We start from the raw sequence: 23,647 nt of genomic DNA, 5'->3' as shown, positions 1-23,647 counted from the left end.
TACAGAAAAGTAGTTTGATTTAGCTTATTTTATTTCTCGATTTTTGGGGTCTTCTTTTGGTAGTTTATTTCGTTTTTTGGGGGAATCCTGTTTCCATCCTGCATAGTAGGTGGCGGGATGCACATTAAATTGTGTGATCGCCAATATACCATAGAGGAAGAAGATTAGAACTACGTTCGTTGTGACGTATGTACGTACGGACGTTGGTTGAAGCGGAAATGAACTGAAGCTAAGCATTGGAGAGCATCAAAATATTGAAATCCTTTCGTTTTCAAATCGTACAGTAACCGTGCAATATAAGAACACATATCAGATATTCAGTTACACAGACTACCGATTTCGTTAACGATTGGGTACTTAAATTGCGTCGATCAAGATGGAGGTAAGTTTGGTCCAACGACAAGGAAGTGATTGTAGCATGTCTGGCTAGCTGGCATAGCTAACACTAGTGATGAGAACTTAATCGCCATTGTAATAAACTATATGCGATACTACTGCCTACAGAGCTGCTAACAATACTTTTTAGTTCTCATACATCTTGCCAATTACTGGTGTAGTTAGCTCGCTATTAAGGTACTGTAGCGTTAGCCATTGACAGCTAGCTAGTTGTTTCCTTATCCAGAGGTGTTCACATGCTTCCATATCACCAGGCAAAGAAATCTAGCTATCTAGCTAACGTAAGGAATTGTGTGTGTGTGTGTGTGTGTGTGTGTGTGTGTGTGTGGGGGGGGGGTGGGTTTTAGGTAGGTAGGTAGGTAGGTAGGTAGGTGCATTGTTCGAGAGCAGTGTCAAATCCGTGATGCATTGTAGTTCAATTGTAACTGACTGATCTAGATAATAATAATGAGTAGCTAGTAATGTATGATCAAATGTGATATGTAGATCATTCAGTTAGTTGGCAGTTGTATGGTGTGTGTATGTGTCATACCTGTATCCTGTTTTATGTACTATTTTTTTCTCTACGACAGCAGGACACCAGCCCAGAGTCTGTGGCCTCACCTCCTCCAGGTGCCGCCGCTAAGTCAAAGGTGCAGCACATAATGCTTTCTATGTCTTACTGGTACCTCTTTGTCTTACTGGTACCTCTTTGTCTTACTGGTACCTCTTTGTCTTACTGGTACCTCTTTGAAGTTGGATACGTTGTCCAAAGATGACCTCATCAAGTTTGCCAAGAAGCAGATGGCTGCCATACAGAAGATGAAGTCCAAATGTGCAGGTACATGATGCATCTGTCATACATTGTTTAAATCAAATCACATTTTATTGGTCACATAGACATATTTAGCATGTTATTACGGGTGTAGCAAAATGCTTGTGTTCCTAGCTCCAACAGTGCAGTAGAATCTAACAATTCACGACTATACACAAATCTAAAAGTAAAAGAATGGAATAAAGAAATGTATAAATATTAGGACGAGCAATGTCGGAGTGGCATTGACTAAAATACAGTAGAATAGAGTACAGTATATACAGTTGTCGGAAGTTTACATACACCTTAGCCAAATACATTTAAACTCAGTTTTTCACAATTCCCGACATTTAATCCTAGTAAAAAATTCCCTGTCTTAGGTCAGTTAGGATCACCACTTCATTTTCAGACTGTGAAATGTCAGAGTAATAGTAGAGAGAATGATTTATTTCAGATTTTATTTCTTTCATCACATTCCCAGTGGGTCAGAAGTTTGCATACACTCAATTAGTATTTGGTAGCATTGCCTTTAAATTGTTTAACTTGGGTCAAATATTTCGGGTAGCCTTCCACAAGCTTCCCACAATAAGTTGGGTGAATTTTGGCCCATTCCTCCTGACAGAGCAGGTGTAACTGAGTCAGGTGTGTAGGCCTCCTTGCTCGCACACGCTTTTTCAGTTCTGCCCACAAATGTTCTATAGAATTGAGGTCAGGGCTTTGTGATGGCCACTCCAATACCTTGACTTTGTTGACCTTAAGCCATTTTACCACAACTTTGGAAGTATGCTTGGTGTCATTGTCCATTTGGAAGACCCATTTGCGACCAAGCTTTAACTTCCTGACTGATGTCTTGAGATGTTGCTTCAATATATCCGCATAATTTTCCTTTCCTCATGATGCCATCCTATTTTGTGACGTGCACTAGTCCCTCCTGCAGCAAAGCACCCCCACAACATGATGCTGCCACCCCCGTGCTTCACGGTTGGGATGGAGGTCTTTGGCTTGCAAGCCTCCCCCTTTTTCCTCCAAACACAACGATGGTCATTATGGCCAAACGGTTCTATTTTTGTTTCATCAGACCAGAGGACATTTCTTCAAAAAGTACGATCTTTGTTCCCATGTGCAGTTGCAAGCCGTAGTATGGCTTTTTTTATGGCGGTTTTGGAGCAGTGGCTTCTTCCTTGCTGAGCGGCCTTTCAGGTTATGTCGATATAGGACTCGTTTTACTGTGGATGTAGATACTTTTGTGCCTGTTTCCTCCAGCATCTTTAGAAGGTCCTTTGCTGTTGTTTTGGGATTGATTTGCACTTTTCTCACCAAAGCACGTTCATCTCTAGGAGACAGAACGCGACTCCTTCCTGAGCGGTATGATGGCTGCGTGGTCCCATGGTGTTTATACTTGCGTATTATTGTTTGTACAGATGAACATGGTACCTTCAGGTGTTTGGAAATTGCTCCCAATGATGAACCAGACTTTTTTTCTGAGGTCTTGGCTGATTTCTTTTGTTTATACCATGATGTCAAGCAAAGACGCACCGAGTTTGAAGTTAGGCCTTGAAATACATCCACAGGTACACCTCCAACTGACTCAAATGATGTCAATTAGCCTATCAGAAGCTTCTAAAGCCATGACATCATTCTCTGGAATTTTCCAAGTTGTTTAAAGGCACAGTCAACTTAGTGTATGTAAACTTCTGACCCACTGGAATTGCGATACAGTGAATTATAAGTGAAATAATCTGTCTGTAAACAATTGTTGGAAAAATTACTTGTGTCATGCACAAAGTAGATGTCCTAACCGACTTGCCAAAACTATAGTTTGTTAACAAACAATTTGTGGAGTGGTTGAAAAACGAGTTTTAATGACTCCAACCTAAGTGTATGTAAACTTCCAACTTCAACTGTACATATAAGATGAGTAAAGCAGTATGTAAACATTATTAAAGTGACTACTGTTCCATTATTAAAGTGACTACTGTTCCATTATTAAAGTGGCCGGGGATTCCATATCTATGTACAGCACCAGTCAAAAGTTTGGACACACCTACTCATTCAAGGGTTTTTCTTTATTTGTACTATTTTCTACATTGTAGAATAATAGTGAAGACATCGAAACTATGAAATAACACATGGAATCATGTAGTAACCAAAAGGTGTTAAATGAATCAAAATATGTTTTATATTTGAGGTTCTTCAAAGTAGCCACCCTTTGCCTTGATGACAGCTTTGCACACTCTGTGACAAGGTAAGGGTGGTATACAGAAGATATTTGGTAAAAAAAAAAAACATGTCCATATTATGGCAAGAATAGCTCAAATAAGCAAAGAGAAACAACAGTCCATCATTACTTTAAGACATAAAGGTCAGTCAATATGGAAAATGTCAAGAACTTTGAAAGTTTCTTAAAGTGCAGTCGCAAAATCCATCAAGCGCTATGATGAAACTGGCTCTCGTGAGGACCGCCACAGGAAAGGAAGACCCAGAGTTTCCTGTGCTGCAGAGGATAAGTTCATTAGAGTTAACTGCACCTCAGATTGCAGCCCAAATAAATGCTTCACAGAGTTCAAGTGACAGATATATCTAAACAACAACTGTTCAGAGGAGACTGCGTGAATCAGGCCTTAATGGTCGAATTGCTGCAAAGACACCAATGATAAGAAGAGACTTGCTTGGGCCAAGAAACACGAGCATTGGACATTAGACTGGTGGAAATCTGCCCTTTGTTCTTACGAGTCCAAATGTGAGATTTTTGGTTCTAACTGCCGTGTCTTTGTGAGATGCAGAGTAGGTGAACGGATGATCTCCTGATGTGTGGTTCCCACCGTGAAACAAGGAGGAGGAGGTGTGATGGTGTGGGGGTGCTTTGCTGGTGACACTGTGATTTATTTAGAATTCTAGGCACACTTAACCAGCATGGCTACCACAGCATTCTGCAGCGATACGCCATCCCATCTGTTTTGGGCTTAGTGGGACTATCATTTGTTTTTCAATAGGACAATGACCCAAAACACACATCCAGGCTGTCTAAGGGCTATTTGACCAAGAAGGAGAGTGATGGAGTGCTGCATCAGATGACTTGGCCTCCACAATCATCCAACCTCAACCCAATTGAGATGGTTTGTGATGAGTTGGACCGCAGAGTGAAGGAAAAGCAGCCAACAAGTGCTCAGCATATGTGGGAACTCTTTCAAGACTGTTGGAAAAGCATTCCAGGTGAAGCTGGTTGAGAGAATGACAAGCGTGTGCAAAGCTGTCAAGGCAAAGGGTGGCTACTTTGAAGAATATGAAATTCTAAATACATTTGATTTGTTTAACACTTTTTTTGGTTACTACATTATTCCATATGTGTTATTTCATAGTTTGGATGTCTTCACTATTATTCTACAATGTAGATAATAGTAAAAAATAAAGAAAAGCCCTTGAATGAGTAGGTGTGTCCAAACTTTTGACTGGTACTGTATATAGGGCAGCAGCCTCCAAGGTGCAGGGTTGAGTAACCGGGTGGTAGCTGGCTAGTGATGGTTATTTAACAGTCTGATAGCCTTGAGACAGAGAGACTGAAAAATATCTGTCTGAGCTTTGATGCACCTATACTGACTTCGCCTTCAAATCAAATTTTATTTGTCACATACACATGGTTAACAGATGTTAATGCGAGTGTAGCGAAATGCTTGTGCTTCTAGTTCCGACAATGCAGTAATAACCAACAAGTAATCTAACCTAACAATTCCACAACTACTACCTTATACACACAAGTGTAAAGGGATAAAGAATATGTACATAAAGATATATGAATGAGTGATGGTACAGAACGGCATAGGCAAGATGCAGTAGATGGTATAGAGTACAGTCTATACATATGAGATGAGTAATGTAGGGTATATAAACATAAAGTGGCATAGTTTAAAGTGGCTAGTGATACATGTATTACATAAAGATGGCAAGATGCAGTAGATGATATAGAGTACAGTATATACAATACATATGAGATGAGTAATGTAGGGTATGTAAACATTATATTAAGTGGCATTGTTTAAAGTGGCTAGTGATACATTTTTACATAATTTCCATCAATTCCCATTATTAAAGTGGCTGGAGTTGAGTCAGTATGTTGGCAGCGGCCACTAAATGTTAGTGGTGGCTGTTTTACAGTCTGATGGCCTTGAGATAGAAGCTGTTTTTCAGTCTCTCGGTCCCTGCTTTGATGCACCTGTACTGACCTCGCCTTCTGGATGATAGCGGGTGAACAGGCATCGGCTCGGGTGGTTGTTGTCCTTGATGATCTTTATGGCCTTCCTGTGACATCGGGTGGTGTAGGTGTCCTGGAGGGCAGGTAGTTTGCCCCCGGTGATGCGTTGTGCAGACCTCACTACCCTCTGGAGAGCCTTGCGGTTGTGGGCGGAGCAGTTGCCGTACAGGCGGTGATACAGCCCGACAGGATGCTCTCGATTGTGCATCTGTAGAAGTTTGTGAGTGCTTTTGGTGACAAGCCGAATTTCTTCAGCCTCCTGAGGTGAAGAGGCGCGCTGCGCCTTCTCACAACGCTGTCTGTGTGGGTGGACCAATTCAGTTTGTCCGTGATGTGTACACCGAGGAACTTAAAACTTTCTACCTTCTCCACTACTGTCCCGTCGATGTGGATAGGGGGGTGCTCCCTCTGCTGTTTCCTGAAGTCCACAATCATCTCTTTGTTTTGTTGACGTTGAGTGTGAGGTTATTTTCCTGAAACCACACTCCGAGGGCCCTCACCTCCTCCCTGTAGGCCGTCTCGTCGTTGTTGGTAATCAAGCCTACCACTGTAGTGTCGTCCGCAAACTTGATGATTGAGTTGGAGGCGTGCATGGCCACGCAGTCGTGGGTGAACAGGGAGTACAGGAGAGGGCTCAGAACGCATCCTTGTGGGGCCCCAGTGTTGAGGATCAGCGGGGTGGAGATGTTGTTACCTACCCTCACCAACTGGGGGCGGCCCGTCAGGAAGTCCAGGACCCAGTTGCACAGGGCGGGGTCGAGACCCAGGGTCCGAGCTTGATGACGAGTTTGGAGGGACTATGGTGTTAAATGCTGAGCTGTAGTCGATGAACAGCATTCTCACATAGGTATTCCTCTTGTCCAGATGGGTTAGGGCAGTGTGCAGTGTGGTTGCGATTGCGCCGTCTGTGGACCTATTGGGTCGGTAAGCAAATTGGAGTGGGTCTAGGGTGTCAGATAGGGTGGAGGTGATATGGTCCTTGACTAGTCTCTCAAAGCACTTCATGATGACGGAAGTGAGTGCTACAGGGCGGTAGTCGTTTAGCTCAGGCTTTCTTGGGAACAGGAACAATGGTGGCCCTCTTGAAGCATGTGGGAACAGCAGACTGGGATAAGGATTGATTGAATATGTCCTTAAACACACCAGCCAGCTGGTCTGCGCATGCTCTGAGGACGCGGCTGGGGATGCCGTCTGGGCCTGCAGCCTTGCGAGGGTTAACACGTTTAAATGTTTTACTCACCTCGGCTGCAGTGAAGGAGAGCCCGCAGGTTTTGGTAGCGGGCCGTGTCAGTAGCACTGTATTGTCCTCAAAGCGGGCAAAAAAGTTATTTAGTCTGTCTGGGAGCAAGCCTTCTGGATGATAGTGGGTGAACGGGCTGTGGTTCGTGTGGTTGATGTCCTTGATTATGTTTTTGGCATTCCTGTGACATCGGGTGCTGTAGGTGTCCTGGAGGGCGGGCAGTGTGCCCCCAGTGATTCGTTGGGCAGACCGTACCACCCTCTGGAGAGCCCTGCGGTTGCGGGCGGGGAAGTTGCTGTACCTGGCGGTGATACAGCCTGACAGGATGCTCTCAATTGTGCATCTGTAAAAGTTTCTGAGGGTCTTAGGTGCCAAGCTGAATTTCTTCAGCCTCCTGAGGTTGAAGAGGCGCTGTTGCGCCTTCCTCACCACACTGTCTGTGTGGGTAGACCATTTCAGATCGTCAGTGACGTGTACGACCAGGAACTTGAAGCTTTCCACCTTCTCTATTGCGGTCCCGTCGATGTGGATAGGGGCGTGCTCCTCCCTCTGCTGTTTCCTGAAGTCCAAATTCAGCTCCTTCGTTTTGTTGAGGGAGAGTTTATTTTCCTTGCACGACTCTGCCAGTGCCCTCACCTCCTCCCTGTAGGCGGTGCCCTCACCTCCTCATTGTTGGTAATCAGACCTACTACTGTTGTGTCGTCTGCAAACTTGATGATTGAGTTGGAGATGTGCTTGGCCATGCAGTCATGGGTGAACATGGAGTACAGGAGGGGGCTGAGCACTCACCGTTGTGGGGCCCCTGTGTTGAGGATCAGCGAAGTGGAGGTATTGTTTCCTACCTTCACCACCTGGGGGTGGCCCGTCAGGAAGTCCAGGACCCAGTTGCACAGGGCGGGGTTCAGACCCAGGGCCCCCGAGCTTAATGATGAGCTTGGAGGGAACTATGGTGTTGAAGGCTGAGCTATAGTCAATGAACAGCATTCTGACGTAGGTATTCTTCATGTCTAGATGCGATAGGGCAGTACGATGGCGATTGCATCGTCTGTGGATCTATTGGAGCGGTAAGCAAATTGAAGTGGATCTTGGGTGTCAGGTAAGGTGGAGGTGATATGATCCTTAACTAGCCTCTCAAAGCACTTCAAATCAAAGTTTATTTGTCACGTGCGCTGAAGTGAAATGCTTACTTACCAATAGTGCAAAAAGGGTATTAAGTGAACAATAGGTAGGTAAAGAAATAAAACAACAGTAAAAAGACAGGCTATATACAGTAGCGAGGCTATAAAAGTAGCGAGGCTACATACAGACACCGATTAGTCAGGCTGATTGAGGTAGTATGTACATGTAGATATGGTTAAAGTGACTATGCATATATGATGAACAGAGAGTAGCAGTAGCGTAAAAGAGGGGGTGGTGGGTGGGACACAATGCAGATAGCCCGGTTAGCCAATGTGCGGGAGCACTGGTTGTTCGGCCCAATTGAGGTAGTATGTACATGAATGTATAGTTAAAGTGACTATGCATATATGATAAACAGAGTAGCAGCAGCGTAAAAGGAGGGGTTGGGGGGGTGATGATGACAAGTGCTACGGGGCGATAGTCATTTAGTTCAGTAACCTTTGCTTTCTTGGGTACAGGAACAGTGGTGGACATCCTGAAACAAGTGGGGACAGTTGTAAAAACACTCCAGCCAGCTGGTCTGCACATGCTCTCAGGACGTGGCTAGGGATGCCGTCTGGGCCGGCAGCCTTGCTAGTGTTAACATGCTTAAATTTCTTACTCACATCGGCCACGGAGTACGAGAGCCCCCACAGTCCTTGGGGGCGTGTCGCGTCGGTGGCACTGTGTTGTTCTCAAAACAGGCGAAGAAGGTGTTTAGCTTGTCTGGCAGCAAGACGTTGGTGTCCACAACGTGGCTGGTTTTCCCTTTGTAGTCCGTGATAGTAGACCCTGCCACAAATGTCTTGTGTCTGAGCCGTTGAATTGCGACTCCACTTTCTCTCTGTACTGACGTTTTGCCTGTTTGATTGCCTTATGGAGGGAATAAATACATTGTTAGCATTCAACCATTTTCCCAGTCACCATACCATGGGTAAATGCGGTGGTTTGCGCTTTCAGTTTTGTGCGAATGCTGCCATCTCTCCACGGTTTACCATTCAATGTTGTAATCGTTGATAATATTAATACAGTAGCTGGTTGGATTTCCTTTTTTAATAATTGTTGTCCTTTCTGTTTCTCAATATTTTTTTTACAGATTTGGAAAAGGAGGTCGATAACCTAAAATGTCAGCCAAAAGGCAATTCAGGTGACTCCATCATACAGGTTTGTGGTCTTAAAATCTTACATGAGAAAATGTATAATCTCATGCTGCTGAAGTGCTTTGGAAGTGTAAAGGTGTTCTGTTCATTTCTATTTTATTCATGAGTGTTTGTCAGTAATGTGTTTTCCATTCTGTTCTACTAGGAGCTGACCGAGAGGATGAGTGCCTTGCTGCTGGAAAAGGCTGAGACCCAGCAGAGTGCGGTGTTGCTGCGGAAGGAGAATGAGAAGATCAAGCACCGGGAACAGGTGAACTATAGTAGACCATGTCATCTGTCTGTGTAGGCCAGACCAGTAGTCACCTACCCTGGCCCTTGATAACTACAGGGTGTTTAGCCTTTTGTTCCAGTCCAGTTCTAACTTGATGTTTTCTGTTGAATATGACCAGGATGCAGTAGGGAAACTGGCCACCCTGCTGGGAGAGTTGGACCAGACCAAGGAAGACCACCAGAAGAAAATTGCAGCCTTGGAGAAGAGCCTAGACTCATCCCAAGCCAAACACAAAGAAGAAGTCGAATTCTTCCAGAGGCTTCTGAGGAAGAAAGAAGAGAATGACAGAGAGAAAGAGAGCGAAAGAGAGCAAGAAAAGCAGAGAGAAAGGGAACACTCAAACGAGAGTGTAGAAGCCATTAGCCGCAGCCTGGAGTCACAGATCCTGAGTCTGCAGACGGAGCTAGCTGCAGCCTTGGAGCGAAGCGCCCAGGTGGCTTCAGCGATGCAAGAAGACCACCAGAGGGCGCTGACAGAGGTTAGTTCAAAGGTAGTGTATGAAAAATGTCACAAAAGAAAAACCATTACACTGTTGTAAGCTGATAGTTGATGAAGACCACCTGCTTTAAATGTTGCAATAAAGTGTGTGTGTTTATTTTCCTTTCCTTTCAGGCCCAGCAGGAAGTAGAGAACCTGAGAGAGGAGTTGGCTCAGCATAGTGTGCAACATGAAGAGGAGCTGAGAGCTCTGGAAGAGGACTTTGAGAAGGAGAGAGAGAGACTGCTACTCCTCCAAGAGGAGCTCAGTGAGCAGCTGGCTCTCAAAGACAGGTGGGGCCTAGTGCTACACATTGGTGATGGACGAGCTAAGTCATACAATGTACAGTAAAATGCTTTGAGCAGCTAGAAAAAGTGCTTTATTAATCCAATCTTCTTCCTCTTGTTATGACAGCTTCCTGCAGGATGTGCAGGAAGAAGAGGAGGAGCCTAGCGGCCGCAGCTCAGGGATAGCCAGGATGTTGGAGCTGTCTGGTGTAAGTCAGATTAATGCCAGTGATGGAGAGACAGAGAGCGGACAGCTACGATCCGCCCTGGAGGACCAGCAATCCCAGAATACCATGCTGCAAGATGAGCTGACCTTCCTGGGCAATGTGAAGACTGAACTGGAGGCGGAGCTTGAGAGGGTGAGGGAGGAGTTTCAGACAGAGAAGGAGGAACTACAGTTTAAAATCGAAGAGTTGCTGATGACCCGGGAGGTTGCGACCCCTAACCGTGACCTTCAGGAGGCTCAAGCTTTCACTCAGCTCCAGCAGAGCGGCCCTCAGAGAGATTCAGTGGACGGCCTACCTGCCAGCCCTGCTAGCCCCTCCAGCCCCAGACAGAGCCTGTCCAGCCCTGTCCCTGGTGCAGCCCACCAGAGCCTGACCCTGCAAGAAAAGCAGGGTCAGGCTCAGGAGCTGAGGTCCCAGTGTGAGTCCCTAGACAGGAGCCAGGCGGTGGCTGAGTACGAACACACCAGAGACATCCTGAGAGGCCTGGAGACTGAGCTAGGTCAGAGGACCGGGGACTTCACCAGACAGTATGAAGCTATGAAGGAACAGGCGGCTTCTGCAGTCCAGGAGCTACAGGAGAGCGTCAGAGGGCTTACTGAGGAGCGAGATAGTCTGGTGGAGAGGGTGAAAGGGTTGGATGAAGACAGAGACAGCCTGTTGGAAAAGGTCCAGGGCCTGGAGAAGAGGCTGGAGAGCTTCCTGGAGCAGACACAGGCAGCCGAGGGGCTGAAGAAGCAGCTGCAGACGTCTCTGGAGGAGAAGACTGCGTTAGCCCTCAAGCTAAAGGACTCAGTAGAGGCGCAGACAGTGTTAGCCTCTGAGCTAAAGGCATCTCTTGAGGTGCAGACAGTGTTAGCTGTAGAGCTAAGGGCTTCAGTGGAGGATCTGAGCAAGCAGAACGGGGAGATCCTCTCTCAGCTACAGATGAAGGAGAGTGCTGTTCAGGAGTTAGAGGAGACAGTCAATGTGGTGAGCACAGCGAGAGACAGAACACTGTCAGCACTGCAGGACAGAGAGATGGAGGTGATGAGGCTGTGGGAGGAAAGAGAGAGGGAGGTGGAGGAGAGTCAAGGCCAAAGAGGGGAGGTGGCTGAGCTACAGGCTCGTATAGAGGAGTTAGAGAAGGAGAGGCGCCTGCTGAAGAGTAATCTAGAGGAGGTGCAGAGGGAGAGGTCTGAGAATGTGCAGGGGAGCCCAGGGGAAGAGTTGGAGGAGCTGCAGGCTCGTATAGAGGAGCTGGAGAAGGAGAGGAGCCTGCTGAAGAGTAATCTGGGGGAGGTGGTGGGAGATACTGAAGCTCTACAGAAAGACCTGAGGGAGATGAAACTGGCCAATGAGAAGATGAGAACAGAGAACCAAGAACTACTGACACAGGTCAGCCAGGCTACAGAGACACTGTCAGACAGAGAGAGGGAGGAAAAGGAGGGAAGAGAGACGGAGAGAGAGGAGGAGGAAGAACAGGCGGAGAAGGAGAGGAGAGAGCTACAACAGCAGCTAACAGAGAAGGACACAGTGATATCTCAGCTGAGAAGTGAGATGGCTGGCTTACAGGTAAGTACTTCTTCTGGCGTCTTTCCTTCAAAACATCTACACACCATCTAAAGAACATAAAGGGATTGCTTTTTTGCCCACCGCTTTTTTCCCAAGCCATGGTTTGTCAAAGTGACTGCTGTGGTATTTTTCATTAGTTCTACAGATTGACTTTCCCCCTCCCTCCCTCTCTCCCTCCCTCCCTCCCTCTTTCCCCCCACCAGTCTACAGCCCCCTCTCCTGTCTCAGAGGAGAACACAGCCAATGAGTTCACTGAGAAAATCGGTACGTTCCTAATTACTACTGTCCAATGTAGAACGGGAAACTCTGTGTAATAATACTATGACAGATGAGCAATACAACACATGTAATTATTGTTTGTTTTGAGATGATCTTCCTAGATGTTTATTAAGCTCATTTAAGAATGACAGATACAAAGTGCCAATCATTGAGGGATACTGATTCCTCCAATGATCTGTGTGTGATGATGTCCCATCCCTCCATCTCAGCCCTGCTGGAGAAGGAAAGCAAAGRGAAGRATGAGAGGATGAATAAGATCAAGGCKGTGGCTGTGAAAGCCAGGAAGGAGCTGGACACCAGCAGGAAAGAGGCTGTGTCTCTGAAGGAGGAAGTGGAGGTGTTGAAGGCTGAGAGAGAGAGAGTGACCAGCTCAATGAAAGACATCATCCATGGAGCAGAGGGATACAAGGTACTACTCACCCCTGACCCCTAGCCCTGACCCCGCACTACATCCCTTCCTTATACAGAATGAACAACACAGAAATCGATAGTGAATTGCTTATTTAGCCGGTGGTACAAATCTGTTTTATTGCAAAAAACGCTTAAAGAGATGATGCGGAAAATAACAGTGGCTTTTCCCCCAATGCTCTAGCTTTCTGGCCATAGCTACTAACTGTGTCTGTTCAGCAGAGAACTTTCTGTTTGAGTTTCAGTTAGTATAATGCACAACAGCCACATTAAATGGGATCAGACGGTTGTCTTTATGAATTGGCTCTGGAAGCCATTAGAGATCAAATCACTCTGCTGTGTTTAATGGGAGTTTTGTTCTAGACCTGAATGGATGACCGAAAATAACTTCTGGACATCAGAACAGCGATTACTCACCGCGGACTGGAAGAAACTTTTTCCTTTAATGAGTCCGACGAGAAGGATATCCTGCTTTCACTGGATCGGGCCCAGATCCCTGTCTTTTGCGTCAAGAAAAGACGCAGGAAAAGGGGCCGCAGATCGGGCAGCCTTCTGAGAATCCGTAGGCGAGCGAGTAAACTCCCACTGCCATCCGTTCTTCTTGCTAATGTGCAATCATTGGAAAATAAAATTGGATGACCTACGATTAAGATTATCCTACCAACGGGACAAAAACTGTAACATCTTGTGTTTCACCGAGACGTGGCTGAACGACGATACGGACAATATAGAGCTAGTGTGATTTTCCATGCACCGGCAGAACAGAGACGCTACCTCTGGTAAGACGAGGGGTGGAGGTGTGTGTCTATTTGTCAATAACAGCTGGTGCGCGATGTCTAATATTAAAGAAGTCTCGAGGTGTTGCTCGCCTGAGGTAGAGTACCTTATGATAAGCTGTAGACCACACTATCTACCAAGAGAGTTCTCATCTATATTATTCGTAGCCGTCTATTTACTACCACGAAGCTGGCACTAAGACCGCTCTCAACCATCTCTATAAGGCCATAAGCAAAGAAGAAACTGCTCACTCAGAAGCGGCGCTCCTAGTGGCCGGGGACTTTCATGCGGGCCAACTTAAATCGGTTTTACCAAATTTTTACCAGCATGTCACATGTGCAACCAGAGAAGAAAAAATCCTAGACCACCTTTACTCCACACACAGCGATGCATACAAAGCTCTCCCCCGCCCTCCATTTGGCAAATCTAACCATAATTATATCCTCCTGCTTACAAGCTAAAACTATAGCAGGAAGTACCAGCGACTCGCTCAATACGGAAGTGGTCAGATGACGCGGATGCTACACTACAGGACTGTTTTGCTAGCACAGACTGGAATATGTTCCGGGTTTCATCCAATGGCATTGAGGAGTATACCACCTCAGTCATTGGCTTCATCAATAAGTCCATTGACGACGTCGTCCTCACAGTGACTGTACGTACATATCCCAACCAGAAGCCATGGCTTACAGACAACATCCGCATCGAGCTAAAGGCTAGAACCGACGCTTTCAAGGAGCGGGAGACTAATCCGGACGCTTATAAGAAATCCCGCTATGCCCTCAGATGAACCATTAAACAAGCAAAGTGTCAATACAGGATCAATATTGAATCCTACTACACCGGCTCTGACGCTCATCGGATGTGGCAGGGCTTGAAAACTATTACGGACTACAAAGGGAAACCCAGACTCGAGCTGCCCAGTGACGCGAGCCTACCAGATGAGCTAAATGCCTTTTATGCTCGCTTCGAGGCAAGCAACACTGAAGCATGCACGAGAGCACCAGCTGTTCTGGATGACTGTGTGATAACGCTCTCGGTAGCCAATGTGAACAAAAACCTTTAAACAGGTCAACATTCACAAAGCCGCTGGGCCAGACGGATTACCAGGACGTGTACTCAAAGCATGCGCGGACCAACTATCAAGTGTCTTCACTGACATCTTCAACCTCTCCCTGACCGAGTCTGTAATGCCTACATGTTTCAAGCAGACCACCATAGCCCCTGTGCCCACGAAAACGAAGGTAACCTGCCTAAATGATTACCGCCCTGTGGCACTCACGTCGGTAGCCATGAAGTGTTTTGAAAGGCTGGTCATTTCTCACATCAACAGCATCCTCCCGGATACCCTAGACCCACTCCAATTCGCATACCGCCCCAACAGATCCACAGATGACGCAATCTCAATCTCACTCCACACTGCCCTTTCTCACCTGGAGAAAAGGAACACCTACATGAGAATGCTGTTCATTGACTACAGCTCAGCGTTCAACATCATAGTGCCCACGAAGCTCATCACTAAGTTAAGGACTCTGGGACTAAACACCTCCCTCCGCAACTGGATCCTGGACTTCCTGACGGGCCGCCCCCCACGTGGTAAGAGTAGGCAACAACACGTCTGTCACGCTGATCCTTAACACTGGGGTCCCTCAGGGGTGTGTACTTAGTCCCTTCCTGTACTCCCTGTTCACCCACGACTTTGTGGCCAAACATGACTCCAACACCATCATTAAGTTTGCTGACGACACAACAGTGGTAGGCCTGATCACTGACAACGATGAGACGGCCTATAGGAGGAGGTCAGAGAACTGGCAGTGTGGTGCCAAGATAACAACCTCTCCCTCAATGTGCGCAAGACAAAGGAGCTGATCGTGGACTACAGGAAAAGGCGGGCCGAACAGGCCCCCATTAACATCGACGGGGCTGTAGTTGAGCGGGTCGAGAGTTTCAAGTTCCTTGGTGTCCACATCACCAATGAACTATTATGGTCCAAACATACCAAAACAGTCGAAGAGGGCACAACAAAACTTTTTCCCCCTCAGGAGACCGAAGAGATTTGGCATGGGTCCCCAGATCCTCAAAAGGTTCTACAGCTGCACCATTGAGAGCATCCTTACCAGTTGCATCACCGCCTAGTATGGCAACTGCTCGGCATCTGACCGTAAGGTGCTACAGAGGGTAGTACGAACAGCCCAGTACATCACTGGGGCCGAACTTCCTGACATCCCAGGACCTATATACTAGGCGGTGTCAGAGTAAAGCCCATAAAATTGTCGGAAACTCCAGTCATCCAAGTTACAGACTGTTTTCTCTGCTACCGCACGGCAAGCGGTACCGGAGCGCCAAGTCTAGGATCAAAAGGCTCCTCAACAGCTTCTACCCTCAAGCCATAAGACTGCTGAACAGTTAATACAATTGCCACTGGACAATTTGCATTGACCCCCCCCTCCCTCCCTTTTGTACACTGCTGCTACTCGCTGTTTATTATCTATGCATAGTCACTTCACCCCCACCTACATGTACACATTACCTCAACTAGCCTGTACCCCCGCACACTGACTCGGTACCGGTGCCCCCTGTATATAGCCTCGTTATTCTTATTGTGTTACTCTTTATTATTACTTTTTACTTTAGTCTACCTGGTAAATATCTTCTTAACTCTTCTTGAACTGCACTGTTGGTTAAGGGCTTGTAAGTAAGCATTTCACGGTAGTCTGCACTTGTTGTGTTCGGCGCATGTGACAAATAAAGTTTGAATATCCTGTCACTGTAGAACAGGCAGCTTGATATATGCGCTGGTGTTAATCTGCATTATAGACTGGGTGGTTCGAGCCCTGAATGCTGATTTGGCTGCATGCCGTGGTATATCAGACCCTATATATAGAGAAAACATCTATTTTTAATGTTCTAATTACGTTGTTAACCAGTTTATAATAGCAATAAGGCACCTCGGGGGTTTGTGGTAGATGGCCAATATACCACGGCTAAGGGCTGTATCTAGGCACTCCGTGTTGCGTCGTGCGAAAAAACATACCACACCACCTCGTGCCTTATTGCTTAATTAAACTGCACAACGCCTATTCAATAGTGAATGTGTTTAATACTAAGTGTGTGTGTTACAGAACTTGCAGCTGGACTACGACAGGCAGACAGAGCAGCTGGATAAGGAGAGAGAGACGGTGGAGGGAGCTGAGAAACAGATCTCCGAGCTGACCAAACGACTAAACACCGCAGTACAACAGGTAACACAGACACACTCACTACAGTCTCACACACAAACCATGCTCAGATGTCATCTAGCATGCTCAACCAAACTGACTATTTCCCCCTCAGTCCAAATACAAACTGTCCATTAGTTCATTATTTTCATTCCTCCTCTTCTTATGATTAAATTTTTCTCTTCCTAATTGTCTGTTTCTTGTGAAGTAACGGAGTGTGTGTAAATGAACCAGTGGCTGGTTCCATCTGCTGTTGTGGCGTTGTCAGTCTACTGAGACAGATGCTGTGTGAGCTGAAAGCTCCCCTGGGACAATACAGACTGGAAATACAGACAGAGAAACTCATAACAGTGTCTGAGACATCCCTGGATGTCTCTATGTTAGATATGTTTACCTGATGTGATATTATTGTTGAAGTGTATTCTGTATCCCTGGCTATTTATATGGCCAAGAGGACTAGTGTTTGCCAAGAACTCATGAGTGAAGTTTGATTGTGTGTGTGTTCTGTGTCCAGCATGAACAGCTGTGGTCGGAGAGTGAGGACCTGATGACCGAGTTGGAGACTCTGAGGAGCACGGTGAGACAGATGGAAGGACAGACAGCAGAACTACACAGACAGACAGACACCCTGAACAGAGACCTGCAGGCTGAGAGACTACTGAAGGAGCAAAAGACTAAGGTGTGTGTGAGAGAGAACTATTTTTGTTCAATGCACTGATTGTAAGTCGCTCTGGATAAGAGCGTCTGCTAAATTACCTAAATGTGTGTACACGTTTTACTATTCTTCTTAGTACTAGAAGTCCTCACAAGAATTGTAAAGTAACAAAAATTCAGAGAAGTGAGGACATGTTTTCCAGTCATCGCTTCTAAACAGGCTATTTTAGACTTAAGGGTTATGTTTAAGGTTAGGGAAAATAGGATTTGGAATTTGGAATCAGTTGTTGGTCCCCAAAAATTCCTCACAAGTATAATCGTGTTTTGTGTCTCCAGGAGCTGTCGTCGTTGCAGAAGGAGGTAGAGGAGTTGACAGTTCAGCTCCGCAGACAGAAGCAGCAGTCTCAGCAGACAACACAGGAGCTAGAGCAGCTACGCAAGGTACACAATACCACACATGCATGCATACACACGCACAAACATGGCAAGGCCACTTAAATAAAGAGGTGGTAAAGCCCTTACTTTTAACCTTCACTGGGAGTTGTGTGTCGTGTTGCCTCTAGTCCTAAAAAACAACACTCAGAATCTAGCAGGATGTCAAAGTAACATTTTACCCTCAAGCACTGGAATCTGCTTTTCTATTACTCATACTAAGATATGTGTAGAAATGGGATTCAGTGTGTTTATATGTTACGATGCAGACAGTGTGTGTCTGTTGTGAATGTGTGTGTTTATTCTTCCAGGAGGCCCAGCAAAGCTCGTTGTTGGACATGGAGATGGCAGACTATGAACGCCTGGTCAAAGAACTCAACACCAAACTGTCAGAGAAGGACGTGTGTGTGGAGGAGCTGAAAACACAGATACACACACACACACAGGAAGAAGACGCACTCAACCAGGAGATCGGTAACCACAAATACTGATCCCTACCATTTGCCCCTCTGACATACTTTCCTTACAGCCAACCCACTAACGAAAGCACTAAATCTTTTTAAAATGTTGTACCTTTTTATTTAACTAGGCAAGTCAGTTAAAAACAAATTATTATTTACAATGCCAGCCAAACCCTCCCCTAACCCAGATGACGCTGGGCCAATTGTGCGCCGCCCTATGGGACTCCCGATCACGGCCAGTTGTGATACAGCCTGGGATCGAACCCGGGTCTGTAGTGACGCCTCTAGCACTGCGATGCAGTGCCTTAGAGGTTCCTTGAGTGGCGCAGCGGTCTAACAATCTAAGTTTACTGCAAATCAAAAGTGTATACGTCTCTATAATGTGTTTCATTCATTATAACAATGGCCTTTCTACTGTTATCCATTCTTCTAACCTGTTTCTGTGTGTTCTCCCAGAGGTTCTGAAGTCCCAGCTGGACCAGGGGGAGGATAAGAGCTCCAAGATGAAACAGCTGCTGGTGAAAACCAAGAAAGACCTGGCTGATGCCAAGAGACAGGTCAGACCCGAGGGACCTGATTACCTGGAGTACAGAGAGGGTCCCAGTGGACCTCTTCCTACATCACTACTTTAGTCAAATGAGTGTTTGCAGTGTTCTGTAATACATTGGAGTTGGGGTTTCCTTGAATGTGTAGTGTCTGTGAAGGTAAGTAGTGTATTAATAAGTGTGTGTGTGTGTGTGTGCAGGAAGCCATTCAGATGATGACGCTGGCCTCTCTGAAGGGAGAGCTGGAGGCACATCAACAGCAACTAGAGAACAACAAGGTAAGATGGCAGCCCCTGAACCCATTCAGACAGACTTAATTTGTTGTGAAATCTGTTGTGAATCTATTGTAATGTTTTTAAAATTGTATAATTGCCTTAATTTTACTGGACCCCAGGAAGAGTAGCTGCTGCCTTGGCAGCATCTAATGGGGATCTATAATAAATACAAATAGACATCTGAGCCTGCAACATGACTGTACTTTCAATGTAACGCCCTCTGTCTGAAAGGGGTAATGGACGAATACATACTGTGTCACAATGTTATCTGTCCCTAAATGTTCTATCAGTTATCAGTGGCTCTTGTGTTCTTGTATAGATCCAGTGCTGTGACCTGACTGCGGAGCGCCACAGACTGCATGAGCAGCTGAGGACACTGACTGAACAACAGCAGAGAACAAGCAGCTCCCTGCAACAGAGACTGACCACACTACAGCAGGAGGCTAACACTGCCAAGGTAGGTACACGCACACACATCATCCAGTTCTCTCCTCCCTCTCTCATTTTATTTTCTCTCTCTGCCTTCCCTTTATCTCTTCTCCGTTCCTCTACCCTAAACCCCATCTCTCTCTCTCTGATTCTCCCTCACCTTCTCTCTCTCCTCTCCCAACCTGTCTGAACCTTTCTCTCTCTCCTTCTCACTCCCTCTCCTCTCCTTTCCCCTCTCCCTCTCCCAACCTGTCTGAACCTTTCTCTCTCTCCTTCTCTCTCTCCTTCTCTCTCTCCTTCGCACTCCCTCTCCTCTCCTTTCTCCTCTCCCTCTTCCAACCTCTGTCTGAACCTCTCTCTCTCTCCATCCCCTCTCTCAGCTCAGGCAGTAGAAATATCGCTATGGATATCTCATCAGTTAAGTGTTAGTGTGCAGCTTTGCTAAATGGTTGAAACCAAACATTTTATTATGGGGGTGTCCCCCTGGGGTCTAGTGGGTGATGATGAATGGTACGGTCTGGCTCCACGTTAGAGGAAGTGCTGCTGGGTTTCCTACCTCAGGGACATACACACTAACACTGTACTATTCATTACAATACCGATACACTGGCACACAATACACCATCATATTAATTTACTGCTGGTCTGCAGAAACACAACCACATGCGGTTCAGGGTGAAAATAGAGATGTAATATGAAAACCGCTACCGCCTAATATGTGCTTCTAATATGTGTGCTTACAAACAGTTTGTTTGGCTTTTAATTAAGTGAAACATTAATTATTGTGTGATGTGAATGTTATTTCAAAGGCTGAGCTGTCATCTGTCACTGCTGAGTTTGACAGCTATAAGGTCAGAGTTCACAACGTCCTCAAACAACAGAAGAACAAAACCTCAGCACAGAGTGATGGAGACGCCACTAAACAGGACAGGTATATCTACAGATAGTGTGTGTGTGTGTGTGTGTGTGTGTGTGTGTGTGTGTGTGTCATATGATGATAATGTGTGTGTGACAGAGAGCAGATGGAGTCCATGGTGGACCAGTATAAAGCCAAGCTGCAGGACAGTCAGCAGAGTCTGGCGGCGAGCACTGCGGAACTACAACAGCTCCAGATGGAACATGACACACTGCTGGAACGACACAACAAGATACTGCAGGAGAACCGTCGCTAAAGAGGCCAGAACTCAGAGAGAGGTACGGGCTTATGTGTGCCTGAATACTTGTATTACCTCTCAGAGCTAATAGTTTTTATCTCAGTCTGTTAACATTCAAGTCCATAGTAAAGCCTAAATCTGTTTCCCCCTTCTCCTTTATTTCATACTCCCCCCTCCCCTTCCCCCCCAGACTCATGTCTCTCCAGGCTGAGATTATGTCACTGCTGACAGAGCAGCTCAGACGGTGGGTCAGCTAACCTCGCAGGCCGTGGCCCAGCGTCCAGGGTTCAGGGAGCAGATCGCGCACCTTCAGGATGAACACAGAACTACAGTAGAGACCTGCAGAACCAGATGACCAGGCTGGAGAACCAACTGTTTACACTGCAGAAACAGACCAGTAAGACGGGAGGAAGAGGAGAGTAGAGAGAGAACAGGATTGGGTTGAGAGATGGAAAGAGGAGAGTGGGTTTTGGAAAGGAGAGGAGGGGGTGAGTGTTGGGTTAAAGAGGGAGAGTGGGAGATGGATGGAGGCCAGGGGAAAGGTAGGCGGTGGTTGTGGATAGGGCTGTGGCAGTCTAGCAGAAGACTGCCGGTCTCAAGGTAATTGACCGTTAATTAACATAAACACGTTTGGCACTCCAGACCTCCATACATACAAGCTGCTGAGGTGCGCCTTTGGAACAAATCCATTTAATACACCATCAAATTAATCCATTATTTATTTTAGTCAGGTCTAAAGAAACATGATATGAGAAAAATGTATTTCAAAAACACAGAATATGAGTTGGCCTACTGTATGTTATCTGGCTATACTCCATGCCATAGGCTGTAGGATTGTACATTAAGCTGACAAGACATGCTTATAAGTCCGTGCCATTATTTTATATTATGATTTTATAGAAGAAGAGTATAATTGAACTTGCGCATATGACGTGGCTATATTGAGATTAAAAGTGATCACTTGAAACAGGTCCTATATGCATGATTTAGAGTTATTGGCAACTGTAGTTGTTAATGATACAAACCTTAGAATGTCTTAAAAATCCAAACATATGGGCTGCAGGTGCGATTAAATGCTATTGATGATTTGAGAAAGTAGAAAAGAAAAAAAACTTCCGACTCTGTCCCTTTCCTCAGACTGCACAGCTGTTTCTCTCAAGTGATTTTTACCATCAGACTATTCTCATGTAATATTATTCTTTTACTAATATGTCAAATTTTGTTTTGATTTAGAATGGCCCATTATTAAATGGTCAGGAACGAGGGCCGAGAAAAAATACATGTCATCTGTATGCACTGGAATAGAGAATGGAGGCAGCAGCTTTCCCACCGTCTGTTTTGTAGGCTACTTGGGTTTTATAGCTGCTGTCATGTGCTTAATATGAGCAGCTGAGAAATAAATACAACGACATTACTTCACTCACAAAACACACTGTTTAGGAGTAGGAGTAGCAGTCACTGACTATTCACGCCTACCACAACTCTGTACGCAATGGGCTAACTTTGGGAAATACATATTCACTCATATTGTCACCCATCAGACTATTCTTCAGTTAATGTTCTTTACATATCTAAATAATATATGTGGAATTTGTTTTGATTTAGAATGGACCATTCTTTTTTCTTCTTTTTTACAAAAAATAAAATGTCATCTGTGCACTTAAATAGCAACTGGAGACGCTTTAACCGTGGTTCATTTTCATGCCAGCCAGGTGGGCTATACTCCTGTTGTAGAAGTGAAGCATTGTGCTTAATATTGGGAAAGTTGATAAATAAATATCGTAAGCTGGTGGGATGCTCTTCTTTTTAATAGAGGCCATCAAAACAGTTTTTTATCAGCAAATGCATAGCCTATAGAAATGTTGCGCAATATGAGCTCATGGGCTCTCATGAAGTGTTTAGTTTTTAAAATACATTTAGAGTGCCTATTACACGGCAGTTAGCAAGTTTGGTAGGCTTCTAATGACCATCAGAAGCATCAGAGCTTGGAGAAGCGTAATTACCATGACTAAACGGTCAGTAGAATTGACTGCCGTTATGATTCGTGACCGCGCCGTGTGGCGCTAATACTGTCACTGATACAGCCCTAGTTGTGAGTTGAGTATGAGAGATTATCGCTATCAGCTCTGCCTATATCACCTCCCATACACCTGCTCTCTGGAGCCACTTGGAGTAAACACACACACTCTTTTTGTCTCGCTCCTCCCCCTCCCTCCCTCGGTCGCTGTCTTTTCATCTTACGTCGCCAGTGTTGTAGTGCAGCTGTGTAAAGATGGGACACACTTCATCTCTCAGCAGCCTAGCCAGGTGTTAGTTAGTGTGAAGGTACAGAGAGCCCATCCAGCCTTAACCAGCTCTCCCCCCCTCTGGGTGGCACTAGCACACTGGCATCTGGAGAACCTGGTCATTAGTGCCACTAACACACAGAGTTGGGCCAAGCAGTACTTCTGGAGACAGCAGGGCTGGATCCTTCCTATAGTCATAAAGCTTCCTCTCCTTGTCTCTCCTTCCTTCATCTGAACTGTAAAATGTTTCTAGATTTGATTGAATCTCAGTGCAAATTATAGTCAAAAGTTCCAGGGCTGTGTGTGTGTGGACACATTTTTACTATACTTGTGAGTACCAGAAGTCCTCACCGAGAAAAGTAAACCAACTAAAATAAAAGAAGTGAGGACATTTTGCCAGTCCTGACTTGTAAAAAGGCTATTTAGGTTTAGGGAAATAGAATTTTTAATGGTATCAATTGTTGGTCCCACAAAAAGTCCTAACAAGTATAGTAGACAAAGCTGTGTGTTGTGTGTTCTCTAGGGTGTGAGAGGGCAAGGTAGGCTGCAGGTGGTTGTACCCACAGGTTTCTCATGCTCTATTCCATACATCAGACACCGTCTGCCCACCGGCACCTGCCATTTCTCTGCCTGTCTGTCTCTCCTCTCACACACTCAAACACACCTACCTATGTGAAATCTGCTCTTTTCAGCACCGTTAAAAAGAAGAAGTTTTGTCTGTTTATAATGATTATCCCCCGGTCTTCTACGCTTCTGGATTCACACTTGTGAAATCGGGAATGACATTGTTGCTCTCTGCCCAGCATGATGTATGAGATGTGTTGTCTCCCTCCAGGTCCAGCTCCAGTCCAGACCAGTCGTAAGTCAGCGGTGGAGCCGGCCCGTGACCAGGGGGGAATGGGGGGGCTGGGCCTCGGTGAT

General features: G+C 45.8%; 1 protein-coding gene across 1 annotated transcript; it reads left to right on the top strand.

The window, feature by feature from the left end:
• Positions 1–216: 216 nt before the first annotated feature.
• Positions 217–23,647, top strand: LOC111978145 (GRIP and coiled-coil domain-containing protein 2-like). Its single transcript, XM_070448433.1, has 21 exons — positions 217–382; positions 969–1,028; positions 1,132–1,216; positions 8,933–9,000; positions 9,142–9,246; positions 9,386–9,757; positions 9,880–10,037; positions 10,159–11,809; positions 12,013–12,073; positions 12,298–12,497; positions 16,396–16,515; positions 17,006–17,170; positions 17,482–17,586; positions 17,889–18,051; positions 18,495–18,595; positions 18,784–18,861; positions 19,178–19,315; positions 20,097–20,218; positions 20,303–20,481; positions 20,632–20,838; positions 23,562–23,647. The coding sequence occupies exons 1-19, from the start codon at positions 377–379 to the stop codon at positions 20,457–20,459; spliced, it is 3,915 nt and encodes a 1,304-aa protein (XP_070304534.1). The 5' UTR covers positions 217–376; the 3' UTR covers positions 20,460–20,481; positions 20,632–20,838; positions 23,562–23,647.

The sequence above is a fragment of the Salvelinus sp. IW2-2015 genome, linkage group LG2, assembly GCF_002910315.2.
Source record: "Salvelinus sp. IW2-2015 linkage group LG2, ASM291031v2, whole genome shotgun sequence".
NCBI classification, from domain to species: domain Eukaryota; kingdom Metazoa; phylum Chordata; class Actinopteri; order Salmoniformes; family Salmonidae; genus Salvelinus; species Salvelinus sp. IW2-2015.
This window is presented reverse-complemented; position numbering and strand designations above follow the sequence as displayed.